The sequence below is a fragment of the Heterocephalus glaber genome, unplaced genomic scaffold, assembly GCF_053883595.1.
Source record: "Heterocephalus glaber isolate CG9 unplaced genomic scaffold, H.glaber_assembly_v1.0 deba00001572, whole genome shotgun sequence".
NCBI classification, from domain to species: Eukaryota; Metazoa; Chordata; class Mammalia; order Rodentia; family Bathyergidae; genus Heterocephalus; species Heterocephalus glaber.
Window position 1 is genome coordinate 19,066,772 of NW_028258357.1, and position 13,250 is coordinate 19,080,021.

Consider the following 13,250-nt stretch of genomic DNA (forward strand, 5'->3'; position numbering starts at 1 on the left):
GGAATCAGAGAGGGAAACCAAGTCAAAGCTCCCTTTGTGCCCGGGTACCTGGGGTGTGCAGACAGCCCAGCCTGCAGGGGGCACTCTGGCACATCACTGAGGAAGCAGCGGAGCCTGGGCAGAGAAGGGTCTGAGAGGGCTGGAGAGGAAGGGGTGCTCGCACAGTGCGGGGAGCAGTGCTTATCCCCCAGCCCGAGCCAGCCTTGGAAACACTGTTCACAGTGCCCCGGGACTGAACAGCAGTTCACCCCACCCGGACGCGGCCCGGGGCCTCTCTCCAGACCATAAAAGCAAGCGTCCCAAAATGACGCTCAGGATGTGGGACGCAGAAACATCAAGCATCCAACAAGGCACGGTTTGCAGTGTCTGCCATCCAGTCACACATGACACCAGAGAAACCAGCAGAGAAACAACCCAGAGGAGGAGAAAAGTCTATGGAAACCAAGCCAGCTCTCACCTGGGTATCAGAATTAGCAGTCAAGGACAGGGGAACAATGAGCAGAACTTCATTCCATGTGTTCAAGAAGTTAGGTGGAGAAATGTTCAGTTCTCAATTTAAAGTTAAGGGGAGAAATTGAAGTGCAGTTGGGGAAATACCCAAAAGGGCCAAATCAAGTTATCTAGAGATAAAAACTACAAAATGTGTCAGATAAAAAATACAGTGGAGGGAATGATTGGCTAAGTAGACATTGTTTTATACTGTGCACCAACAGCACATGAAATGTATAATGAAATGCTACACAGCAATGAAAAAGAATGTACTAGTAACAGATGGAACAATGTGGATAAGTCTAAAATTCATCATGCAGTGTAATGCTAGCTTTGGAAGGCCGCACACTCTCTGATTCCAGTTATACAGCGCTTGGGGTAAAGGAAGCTCTAGGAACAGGTAGTAGACCAGGGACCTCCAGGGACCAGGACATGGGTGTGGGTTGGTTCCTAGGGTCATGGGGACATCGTTAGAGATGATGGAGATAACCTGGACCTGTCTTGATTGTGGCGATGGTCACACATCAGCTTGTCAAACTCATAGAACAATATCTCTAAAAGGTGTGCATTTGTACTTTATGAAAATTAAGGTGCTACAAACTAAATAAAACACAGGAAAGTCAAGAGGATAATAAAACCCCACCCTAAATAAATATCTTTCTTTTCACAACCAAAAAGCTAGAACGCATTTTATACTCCTCTGTTAGAATTTGGCTACAGTAATATGAATGATTTTGTTCTATTATAAAATAGAATAATTATAAAAATGATTTCAGGTGTTCTTACTGTTGTCACAATCTCATTTTTGAAGATGTGGGAGTCTTAATCCAGGCACAAGAGCAAAGAATTACCAGGTGTGGTGGTGCACATCTGTAATCCCAGCACTCGGGAGGCTGAGGCAGGAGGATCACCAGGACTTCAAGGCCAGCCTGGGCTACATAGTGAGACCCTGTCTGAAAACAACCAACCAACCAAACAACCAACCAAACAAACAAATAAATAAAATAAATAAAAATGCCTCTGTCACAGGAGGGGGAGGATTACAGTGATGCGGTGTATCTCAGCCCTGTGGGGCTCGAGTCCCCAGGCCACGAAGGGCCCTTTCGCGCACACAGGACTCACACCTGTCCCCTCCCGGCCAGGCCATCATGGAGGGCAGTGGCCGCATCCGGGCAGAGAACTACCCCGACAGCAGCACGCTGGTCATCGACGTGGCGGAGAGAGATGACTCCGGGGTCTACAATATCAACCTGAAGAACGAGGCGGGCGAGGCGCACGCCAGCATCAAGATCAAGGTCGTGGGTGAGTGCCTCGGACCGGGACAGCTGTGGCCGGAGTCCCTGTCCTGCCTCCCTCCCTCCTGCCCAGCCTGCCATTCCCCACCCTGTGTCCTCGGGCCAGGCCGCAGGTCTCAGGGACCAGTTGCCAAGGGCAGCTATTCTGGGCTGCAGTCATTCGCTCTGCTAAGTCTCAGGCCCTTCTGGTGCCCTTTAAAGGTCACGGAGACACAACCGCCTAATAATGGCCCTCGCTCCCGTCCCCTTCAGACGCGCCCCCTCCCTTCCTCTCTTTCCCTTCCTTCCCTCCCCCACCTCCTCTCTCTTCCCCTCCCTCTCTTCTTCCTTCCTCCCTTCCTCAGGAGGAGACTTTTCCCTCAGCTCACAGTGCCTCCCCATCTCTGACTGGACTTGCTAACCAGTCAACAGTCTTCCACCTGACATAAAACACACATGGCCCAGCCCGGCTCGGCCGGCCGGGGATTGGCTCTGTGCTTCGGCCCCGGCCTGCTCTGGGTGCCTCACCCACACTGTGCCACTGTGCAGGTAAAGGGCAGGTGCTCGTCCGGGGTGCTGGCTCTGCAGGGCCAGCTCTCTGGGCCTGAGGCTTTGGAGCCAGCGCTGGGCTCAGAAATGAGCCTCTGTGACCACTGCAAAGCATGTTTCCTACACGCTCCTTCGGGTCTTCACTTCATTTCTCTCATCCACTGCAGACATCCCCGACCCCCCGGTGGCCCCGAACGTGACAGAGGTGGGGGACGACTGGTGCGTGATGAACTGGGAGGCCCCGGCCTACGATGGCGGCTCCCCCATCCTGGGTGAGCCCCGCACACTCGCAGAACGCGAGTAACTCAGCACTTCCCAGAGAACTGTTCCAGTGTGGCTTTAAATACCACTCACATGGGTGCATGTTAGGAGCATTAGCGGAGGTACAAATAGGTCCACCCAATATTGTGCCATTAACTGTTCTCTTTTTGTTTGTCATTTACACTCAATATCTAAGTTTTTGGGTTTCTTTCTTCCTTTCTTTTTTGAGACAGGCTCTTGCTATGTAGTTCAGGCTGGCCTCAAACTCATGATTCGCCTGTCTCAGCCTCCCGAGGGCTGGCATTGCAGGTGTGCACCACCACGTCCTATTCAATATCAAGCTTTTGTTTTCATTTATTTATTTCTTTAAATTTTTGCAGTAACAGTGATCGAATCCAGGGCCTTCATCCTGAGCTACATCCCCAGCCCGTTTTTAATTAATTAATTAATTTATTTATTTATTTAGGTCCCGGGGATCAAAATCAGGATCTTGCACTTGCAGGGAAGCCATGGCACCACTGAGCTCTGTCCCAGCCCCTTTCTTACTTTTTGTTTTGCAGCAAGGTCTCACTGAGTCACTAAGTTGCCCAGGCTGGGCTGGAACTTGCAGCCCTCCTGCCTCAGCCCCCCAGAGTGCTGGGGTGACAGGCGTGCACACCTAGGTCCATAGGGTTATGTCACAAAGAAGTTTCTTTTACCATTAAATGTTGAGAATCATCTGTTTCCCAAGTGGCAAGAGAACTCTTTCTCCTCACTAATAAGAGTCCTTTCCCCCTGGTGGCTTCAGGCCCGGCTGCATCGCAGCAACTAAGCTCCTCCAGCCCGCCTGCCTGTTCCCACTTTTCCTCTTTTCCTAGCACAACTGCAGTTCTCTTCTGGTCTGGTTATTTTTTTTTTCTCTTTTTCGGAACACAGAAATCGCACCTATTACTGGGGGACCAGGTGACGTCTCGATACAGGTGCACATCATGTGACACAGCTGCCTCTCATTTACCAGCTCTTCATGTAACTCATTGCAAAGACCCTAGGTTCAGTTCCGGGGACAGGAAAAAGACAAAATGTATATCCCTGTTATATCCATGCTGACACACACATTCATTACTATATGCAAAGTATTAGTGCCCCCCAAAATACAAAAAAAACCCACCAAGCAGCAGCCGGGCGTGTGTTACTCCTGTCATCCTAGCACTGGGAGGGGGATGGGGGCAGAGAGTCCAAGCCTGCTCTGGGTCACAGTGAGGCCTAACCTCAAAAGAAAAAAAAGTATGGCCTTGCACGGGAAAAATACTGCCAACCTGACAGGCGAGTCTTCACATTTGTCATTCAGATGACTAAATCCAAAGGCATGGGTTAGAAACCTCAGGGTACTGCAGACCTGTTCCCATCAGCACTGAAAACAGGACAAGAACGCTGTCTTATTATTGCTGCTCCTCACTGTCCTGAAAACATGTAGATGGGAAGAACACGGGCCTGGGGGTGCTGCTCAATGTAAAGCACTTGCCTACTATGGGCCAGGCCCTGGGTTCAAAACCACAGCATCCCACACAAAAAAGAAACCGAAAAGGGAAGTGAAATGTAACCCAGAAAAGCTCATCCCAACATAACTCACGCCCAGGCTCGGGCACTGGTGGGCGCGCTCACGGCAGGGCCAGAGTTCTCGCCCAGCGTGCGGCCCGTGACTTCCATCCCTGCACAGCAGCTGTTCGTTAAGAGAAAGCAACTGCCCACAGCTGATACTCTGAGGCCCTGTTACCTTCTCCGTCTCCCCAGCTGAGTTTGCCGTCATGTCCCTGTGACGACCCAGGAGACCGGCGAGGAGCCCTGTCCCCCCAAGCCCACTGCTGGCTCTGACCCCGGCTCCACCCACCTGTCCGCAGGGTACTTCATCGAGAGGAAGAAGAAGCAGAGCTCCCGCTGGATGAGGCTGAACTTCGACCTCTGCAAGGAAACCACTTTCGAGCCCAAGAAGATGATCGAGGGCGTGGCCTACGAGGTCCGCATCTTCGCGGTCAACGCCATCGGGATCTCCAAGCCCAGCATGCCGTCCAAGCCCTTCGTGCCCCTGGGTGAGTCTTGGGCAGAGTGTCCTGGTCCTGGGCATCAGGGCTGCGTGTGTCACGTCAGGGCTCCCAGCGTCCGGCCGGAACAAGCTGGAGGCTTCCTAGAGCGGCAGACGGGCAGGGGCTGAGTCGTAATCAGGGGCTGGCTGGGCATGGTGGTGCACTTGGTAGGCTGAGGCAGGAGGATTTCCACAAGTTCCAGCCAGCCTGGGCTACACAGTGAGGCCCTGTCTCAAAAGACCAAGATAGATAGATAGACAGACAGACAGAAGTGATTAGGAGCAACTTTCTAAGACATTTTTTTAAAAACACTTCTGTTGGAGTTGAATATCTGCATATTGTGGGCCCTAGAATTGATTTCTAAAACCCCAGTTACCACCTTGGAAACAGGAAGCTGAGACCATTAGTGAATTTCTCCTCCCAAGGTGCACGCAGACCAGGTGTGACAGCAGCAGTACCCCTAAAGCAGACTGATGATGTCCATCCAGCAGTGGACACTGCACTGGACACTGCTCTCTGTGCTTAGGGTTACACCTTACATTTTGTTTGTTTTGCTTTGTTTTGACACTGGGGATCGAACTTGGGACCTTATGCTTGCGAGGCAGGCGCTGGAACCACTGAGCTAAATCCCCAGCCCACACCTTACATTTTGTCTCCAAAAAGTCACAGAAGGCAAAAAAAATACAGAGAAAAAGAAGATGTCTCCACTATTGTAGGGTGCTGAAGTATTTCTTTTAGTAGAAAGAAAATTTGGTACAAGAATTTGTACTGTAAAATTAGAGGCTCATGGGGAATTTATTCCAGATCATTGGACCCCAAAACTTTGACTTCACCTTCCTCAGGCCCCCGGGCCTCGCGCCGACCCCCAAGCTTGGAGAGAGTGTGTGGCGTCCTAGGTAGCTCTCGCGCGGGTCAGGCCTTTGCTGCACATGCAGTGCGTTTGAGTCGCACGAAGGGGGCTCCGGTGTCCTTCTCTGTTTTGTCCCCCTCTGTTTTGTCCCCTTCGGTTTGTTCACGACTCTGTCGCCAAAGGTCCTCCCTTTTTCTGTCTCTTACCTTTAAGCTGTCACCAGCCCCCCCACCCTTCTGGCTGTCGACTCTGTGACCGACACAACTGTCACGATGAAGTGGCGGCCCCCAGACCAGATCGGCGCCGCGGGTCTAGATGGCTATGTGCTAGAGTACTGCTTCGAAGGAAGTAAGTACCCCCGACGAGTGCTAGTGCTGCCCTCCATCTGCAGGAGCCACTGCTGGCTCTGTCTGTCTCGGGCACTGGTCTCTTCCCTGCTGGGAAGGAGACCTGGCATCCTCCTGAGATATCCAAAAGGTGGCCCTTCTAGAGTACTTGGTGCGCATAAATCGAGTCTCAAAGGCGGCACGGTTAGGTGACACGGGCGGGCAGCACACATGACTTCCGTTTCCGGAACTGGTCCAGTTGCCTGGGACCCCAGCTTGACGCCCGTCTAGCCAGGAGGAAGCACGGTAGAAACTCTAAAACCTGTCCCGAGCAGAAGCCAGCGAGGCATTAGAGAGCTGTTGCCTTGGGGAAGCAGTCAGAGATTGTATATTCAGCTGCCTGGTGGCCCTCTGCTTTCTTAAGGGAAAAAGAAAAACCGAAATGAAGAATTAGGACTAGCTCTTAATTTTAAAGCAAACACCATCAAATCCCCTAGAGCATAAGAAATAAGAAGTAGGTGCGGTATGTGGCAGGGACTCACCGGGCCTTGGGTATCTGACCATTTAACCACTCAAATGTAGGAGAGGAAGAGAAACGAGGTCAAAAGGAATCACTGGTAGGTAATGGATAGAGGAAATGGCACCAGGAAACGCCGGCTGCGGTGTACCTGCAGGCCAAACTGCTGTGACATTTGCAAAGGGCTGCTGTGTCTCTTCCTCCTCATGACAAGGAAGGGGTGGCGATTGGATGTGGGTGAATGGAGTCACCCTGGGCTGGAGGCAGGCGCCACCCCGGGTGGAGTAGGTGAGCAGGAGCCTGTTGTACCCCGCAAAAAGAAGCCCAAGGCCTAACCGCTGAGAACACCCCTCGGACCCCAGCTGTTAGCGTGCGCGCTACATGTAAAGGGAGGAGGCCACAGGCTGCTTTAGGGGAACCAGGAAGTGAGCACAGTAACCTGACCTGGAAGAAAACCCCACAGAGAAGCAACCTGTCAGGAAGAGAAAACCACCAGGGAGAAAGCCAAGCCCCTGCACTGGGCTCAGATGGAGATGGGCCACGCTGCGCCAGGAAGAGGACAGGAAACGAAGTAACCCAGCGTTGCTGACTCCTCCTCCTCATGCTCCCTCGCAGAGTACTGTGCTTGGTTTTGCTAGGACTTAGGAAGCCTCTAACGCAAAGTAGTGGGCAGTTAAAACCAAGGTCCTGGGGTTACCAAAGCAAGAGAGGCAGGTCCTGCACTAATGCACCAAGAGAACTCTCCCGTGCTCCAGAATATGGTTTATTTCTACCTATTTGTCCCCTTATTTTTTTTACAAAAGCATGAGCTCACTGATTTTGTACTGTCCAGCCAGCAGGGGTTTCCAGTCTTGTACATGTGGGCTTCTGAACACGAACCTTCTGTGTATACACAAATTAGAGCCAATTCTTTACTCTTTTCTTTCTGATAGGTTTAAAAAGTAAGAAGATACAGCAAAATGATAGATGACTGTCATTTTGATGTTACCCACCTTAGATAAAATACAACGAAGTGTATTTTACATAATCTTGTGTGTGGCCTGTGTAGATATATATGTATATCCAGTTATACATATGTATAAGTACACAGTCATTATTATGTATACATTTGCCATGTAATGTTTTGGAGTTAGCTTTCTATGGAAGTTCTTTCATAACACGTATACCTTTCTTCTTGCGGTCTTTCCTTATGTTCTTTATGTGGCTGCCTTATTCTTCTTTCTCTTAATGGCTGTTGTCCTCCACACTAATCTTCTGGAGTGCTTAATGCTTTGGGAAATGTCAGGTTGGCTCTGTTAGAGAAGTCTTTCTTGTATGGGATCGTGTGTTGGTTTTGACTTTGCCTTTTTCTTGTTTGGGTTTTTTTTTTCTTTTAACGCCTGCAGCATTTGATTCCTGTTTTCTTCCTTCTCTCTTTTCCGTCCCTTCTTCTCTTTCTTAAACATTCACCTCGTGTATGAAATAACTTCCCACCTGTGAGACGTCTTCTCTTTCTCTGTTCCCTCAGTGAAGGTGGCTCAGATGTGAAGACATGGGCTGTTTTCCCCCCTGGTCTTTTTCAGTGCTGTTTTCTGCTGAAATTTTCTCTTCGGCCGCATCTTCATTCTTTCTGACGAGTTCACTCCTGTTTTCATGCATCTGGAGCTCTCAGACTCACCGCGTGCTTAGCCTTTTCCAACTCCTAGGTCCCTGTTTGGCTCCATGGCCTCCTGGTGCCCGGCACCCGGCTTCTCGCCCCTTCTTGCAGTCTGCCAGATCCCTGGGGCGGCCAGTCCTGTCCCTGTGCTCAGCTCCTCTCCAGGCACCGAGAAAGTCATCTTCCCACAGCAGAGGGCTTGGCCCGAGGCCCCCTGTGAGCTCCCATGTGGCGTGGTGGGCTGGGCCAGGCTCGGGTTGTTTTCTTGACCCAGGGTTAATTTCCGTGGCAACCAGAGCTTCCTCCTGGGCTGCTGGGGCCAAATCCATTTCCGATCCTAGCTGGTGAAACCAGGGCAGCCTGGTAAATGGGGCTGTCCAGAGTCCTCGGGCACTGGACACCCGCAGGCCGAGGGGGTGGGACAGGCAGGACCGAGGACAGTCCAGTCGGGAGCTGCGGCTCCTCTTCCTTTGGGGTCTGCTTGTCCTCGAGCTCCTCCTCCTTCCCGGCCCCGTCTCCCCTCTTCTCCGCTCTTCCCCGGGGCAGGGCCAGCACCAGGCCCGGAGCCCCCTCACATGTCTGGTCTCCTCCTCGTTGTGTCCTGAGGACGAACCTCTCTTCGCACTCTGCCTACATTACTAACAGAGAATGCTGGCTACTGATGTGGGACTCTGTGTGAGTGTGGGTGTCGTTAATCACGTTATATGACGGATTCTCAAAGGTACCTCCGCCAAACAGTCTGGCGAGAATGGGGAAGCCACGTCTGAGCTGCCAGGTAAAGTACCGCGTGACGCTCCGGGACTTCCTTGCCGTGTGATCACATTTCCGGGGTGTCTGTGCCTCGCACGCCACACACCCACCCGCAGCGAGCCCCAGAGCGGGGAGGCGGGGCGGTGGCCTTGGAGGTCTCAGTCTTCCGTTCTCTTATGGGCATGATGCATATTCACGTTCATAGAAGCCAGATTATTTGTAAGCCCGGAATTCTCAGGTGTAAATTTCGGACAAAGCTACCGAAAGCTAAATTAAAAAACAAAAACAGAAAAGCAACTCTCCGCAATGAATGAAACCACTGTAGACTGTAAACATGTACTAATAAAAATTGAAATTTTTATAGCCAGGTGTGGTGGCGCACATCTATAATCACAGCACTTGGAAGGCTGAGGCAGGTGGATCTATGTGAGTTCAAGGCCAGCCTGAACTACATAGCGAGATCCTGTCTCAAACAAAACCACCAAATGGGAATAAAACTGCTGCAGAATGCTCGGGGACAAGTACTATTGTTCAGAATACTTTAATCATGAGTGAGAGATTTTTCAGAAACAGCAGAATCTGATAGTTTTTTCTTCCCGTGGATTATCTCAGCCATTTTAGGCCATTTTTCATTTCAATGCCTGAAAAATGCCCAACAGAAAGTGCGAGTGCAGAGTGAAGTCACATTGGCTCCACATGATTTAATTATGCAGGAAAGTCCAAGTTGGAGCTGACTGTCTGGCTGGGCTGATTTCCCTGACTAACCGCCCCCCCTTCTTTCCCGGCTGTAGCTGAGGACTGGATCGTTGCCAACACAGATCTGATCGACAAGACCAAGTTCACCATCACCGGGCTGCCCACAGACGCGAAGATCTTCGTGCGTGTGAAGGCAGTGAACAAGGCGGGCTCCAGCGAGCCCAAGTACTACTCTCAGCCCATCCTGGTGAAGGAGATCATAGGTTGGTGCCCTGTCCATCCCTGGTCCCTTTTGTCTCTTACAGCACCCTTCTTGCTCAAAATTGATTTTTGTTGCTACCTCTTTCATTTTTTATGAGTGCTTTCGAGAAGTTAGAAATTCACAAAATAGATCTTCCAGGTGTGCAGGAAGTCAGCTTCGGGTTTATAATGTGGCCCCCTGAGGACCAGGTCACTAACGGGAGAGGGCGTGTGTTAGCAGTGGTGTACACAGCCCTGCTGCAGCTCCCGACTCATACTAGTCTCTGCGAGGTCTAACTGCACACTAACGGGAGTGCATTCTGGTCCTTCTCAGGCCTTGGCACCTGCACGGATGGTGTAAAGTGAGAGTCTAAAACTGTTGGTGCCTTTGCCTGCATCAAGTCAGCGCCGCCACACTCTACTAGCTATCCTGTCTTCCTTGCCACCATTAGCTCGTAGTTAAAATAAAAGAGCCAAGCTAGGCATGCTGGCACGTGCCCATGATCCCAGCTACTCAGGAGGCTGAGGCAGGAGGATTCCAAGTTCAAAGCCAGCCTGGGCAATGTAGCAAGACTCTAAATGAAAATCAATTTCTTTTGTTTCGTTTTGTTTTTTGGTACCGGGGATCGAACTTGGGTCCTTGCGCTTGCGAAGCAGGTGGTGAAAGCACTGAGCTAAATCCCCAGCCCAAGTAATACATAGGTTTTTTGTCAATTTCTTTAAAAGGCTTGGACATCTAGCTCAGAGGTAGGGCACTTGCCTAGCATGTGGCAAGGCCTAGGTTCAATCCCCAGTACAAAAAAGAAAAAAAACAAACAAAACCAAGATAGATAATGGATTTGAATGTAACAGAATATGAAAGGTCACTGAAGTGGCTTTAGATTCCCCTTTGTACCCATTCGTTAGGAAACTAAAACATTGCATTTATTGCAGAATCAAAGAACACCCGCATTTGTCTGACAGGTTTATTAAAGTATTCCCGCTCTGGGTATGAAACCTGATATTCTTCGGTCTTCAGCCAGTTCCACACATCTCAGCAGATTGAAGCCAAGGGCGGTACAAGAATCTAGCTGTTCTCTGCTCAGCCAGATGTGAAAGAGATTTCCCAAAAGATAAAATAAGGCAGCTCACCTCACTGAGCCCTTTGTTATATAAAACATGGTTATTTCCACTAAAATGGTACTTATATTATTATTTTCCTCTTTTTTTTGGTACTGGGGATCGAACTTGAGACCTTGTGCTTGCAAGGCAGGTGCCAGAACCACTGAGCTAAATCCCCCACCCATTTATAGTTTTTTGTTTTTTTTTTTTTTTTGGTACCTGGGATCGAACTCGGATCCTTGCACTTGCGCAGCAGGCGGCAAAACCACTGAGCTAAATCCCCGGCCCCTTATGTTATTATTTTCAAATGAACATGTCAACATTTCTCAGTTTGAATTTCTGATATGGTAATATATCAGCCCACATGAACAAAAGCTTCTGTGGGTCTATAGTAATTTTTGTCTGTATGTTTTTTGAGACTCTGTAGCCCAGGCTGGGCTCGAATTCTTGATCCTCCTGCCTCAGGTTTCCATGTACTGGGGTTGCGGGAATGGACATCCGGCTTTGTGATAATTGTTAACACTGTAATGGAGTACTGAGATCAGAAAGTGGGAGAATCACAACTCCATGGCAAAGAATATGGATCTCATGACCTGGATACCCGGGTAGTGGAGATGGTTTTACCATTGACTCGTGATGTGGCCTCCTGAGACCTTTGGGGAGTAAGTTAGGGAAGGGGCAGATGGACGGATGGATGGATGGGTAGATGGATGAATGGATGGATGGATGGATGGGTGGGCAGATGGATGGATGGATGGATGGATGGATGGGTGGGTGGATGGGTGGATGGGTGGGTGGATGTATGGATCCAAGGATGGATGGGTGGGTGGATGGATGGCTGGGTGGATGGATGGATGGGTAGGTATATGGATGGATGGATGGATGGATGGATGGATGGTTGGATGGATGGATGGGTGGGTAGATGGATGGATGGGTGAGTAGATGGATGGATGGGTGGGTGGATGGATGGATGGATGGGTGGGTAGATGAATGGATGGCTGAGTAGATGGATGGGTGGGTGGGTGGATGGATGGATGGGTGGGTGGATGGATGGATGGATGGATCCAAGGATGGATTCAAGAATGGATGGAAGGGTGGGTGAGTGGGTGGATGGGTGGATGGATGGATCCAAGGATGGATGGATGGGTAGATGGACAGATAAGTAGCTAGATGAAAGGAAGCATGAAGCATATACATTTTCTTAATAGATTCTGGGGAAACTATATAGGCTTAATTCTTTTTCTGTCATCTATTGACAATGTGACCTTGAGATAACAAGAGATGTGATTTTTTTAAGGCCTCATATCTTCATCTTCAAAATAAGGATAATAGGGCCGGGGATTTAGCTCAGTGGTTTCAACACCTGCTACGCAAGCGCAAGGACCCGAGTTCGATCCCCAGTACCAAAAAAAAAAAAAAAAATAGGGATAATAGAAATACTTGCCACATCAAGATATTATGAGAATCAAATAAATTAGCCTGCACTACTTGCTTAACAGAGTGCTAATGAAGTGCCTGTACATCCTTTAAGGGATGTTCACCAGCGAATATTCTTACTATTAGGAATGATGAAAAACATGTACAAGGTCCTGAACGAAAACTGGGTGGTTTTCTATAAACTGCATCAGGCCTCTACTGACAGTAAAAACACAAAGTTGCAGTGCAGTCAGGGGACTCACAGATAAATTTTGGTGAAACCCTCAAAACCTCTCTGCTTGAAGCAAGCGGTTTGGACCACGCTGCCGTCACATGAGTTGTCGGTGGCGCATCTGAGATTGTTCACGGAGATCGCAAGGCCAGGCCGGGAGCATCGCGCCGTTATTCTCAGGCAGGGCCATTTCCTGGGTGACCTACTGGTGGCAAAATGATGCTCGTTTACTCTTCCCAGAGCCTCCAAAAATCCGAATCCCAAGGCACCTGAAGCAAACCTATATCCGCAGAGTCGGAGAAGCTGTCAACCTGGTCATCCCTTTCCAGGTAACAGTGCAGGGCCGGGTGTCGGGGACACGAGCGGGCAGGTGTCCTAGGGGCGAACTCCTCAGGGACACCAGTCGCTTGCGTGGAGCTCGCGGTGTGTGTTAAGAAAACACACTATGTGCCTGGTCCCACCATGACCCCAAACCAAACCAAAGTCCAGCACCAGGGAGCGCGCAAACTGGATGTGTCAGGGCCACCAGCTGGAATGCGAGCCGACTGCTCAGCCGCCACTCCTGCAAGACTGTGGTTCACTGGGTTAGGCAGGTTTCCTTTGCTTACCGTGATCAGCTTTGATCTCATGGGTGCACACGCAGGCACACACACAGAGCCCTGTTCAGACCCAGGCTTCCCGGGAACCGAGCTGAAGGCAGCGCTGCAGCTCCCTCCTGTGCTGGGCTCTGTGGTCGGCAGAGCAAGGGGCGGCAGAGAGGACCCCCCGAGGAGGGGTGGTGACAGGGGTGTCCCGTCTGTGTCCTGCGACTCTAGAGCCCTCGACACCCTCTTGTGACGCTCAGCAACAGCTC

At 50.4% G+C, this 13,250-nt stretch overlaps 1 protein-coding gene across 16 annotated transcripts in view; it reads left to right on the forward strand.

The window, feature by feature from the left end:
• Positions 1-13,250, forward strand: part of Mybpc1 (myosin binding protein C1) — a 66,769-nt gene that overhangs the window by 43,342 nt on the left and 10,177 nt on the right. For 7 of the 16 annotated variants that reach the window (XM_087192700.1, XM_087192699.1, XM_087192702.1 and 4 more), the window contains 7 exons: positions 1,632-1,791; positions 2,480-2,584; positions 4,451-4,639; positions 5,697-5,831; positions 8,684-8,737; positions 9,504-9,671; positions 12,638-12,726. In XM_087192700.1, the coding sequence (XP_087048826.1) occupies positions 1,632-1,791; positions 2,480-2,584; positions 4,451-4,639; positions 5,697-5,831; positions 8,684-8,737; positions 9,504-9,671; positions 12,638-12,726 (900 nt within the window). The remainder of the gene's footprint in view (positions 1-1,631; positions 1,792-2,479; positions 2,585-4,450; positions 4,640-5,696; positions 5,832-8,683; positions 8,738-9,503; positions 9,672-12,637; positions 12,727-13,250) is intronic. The other 9 variants (XM_087192703.1, XM_021258416.2, XM_087192704.1 and 6 more) reach the window with 2 other exon arrangements.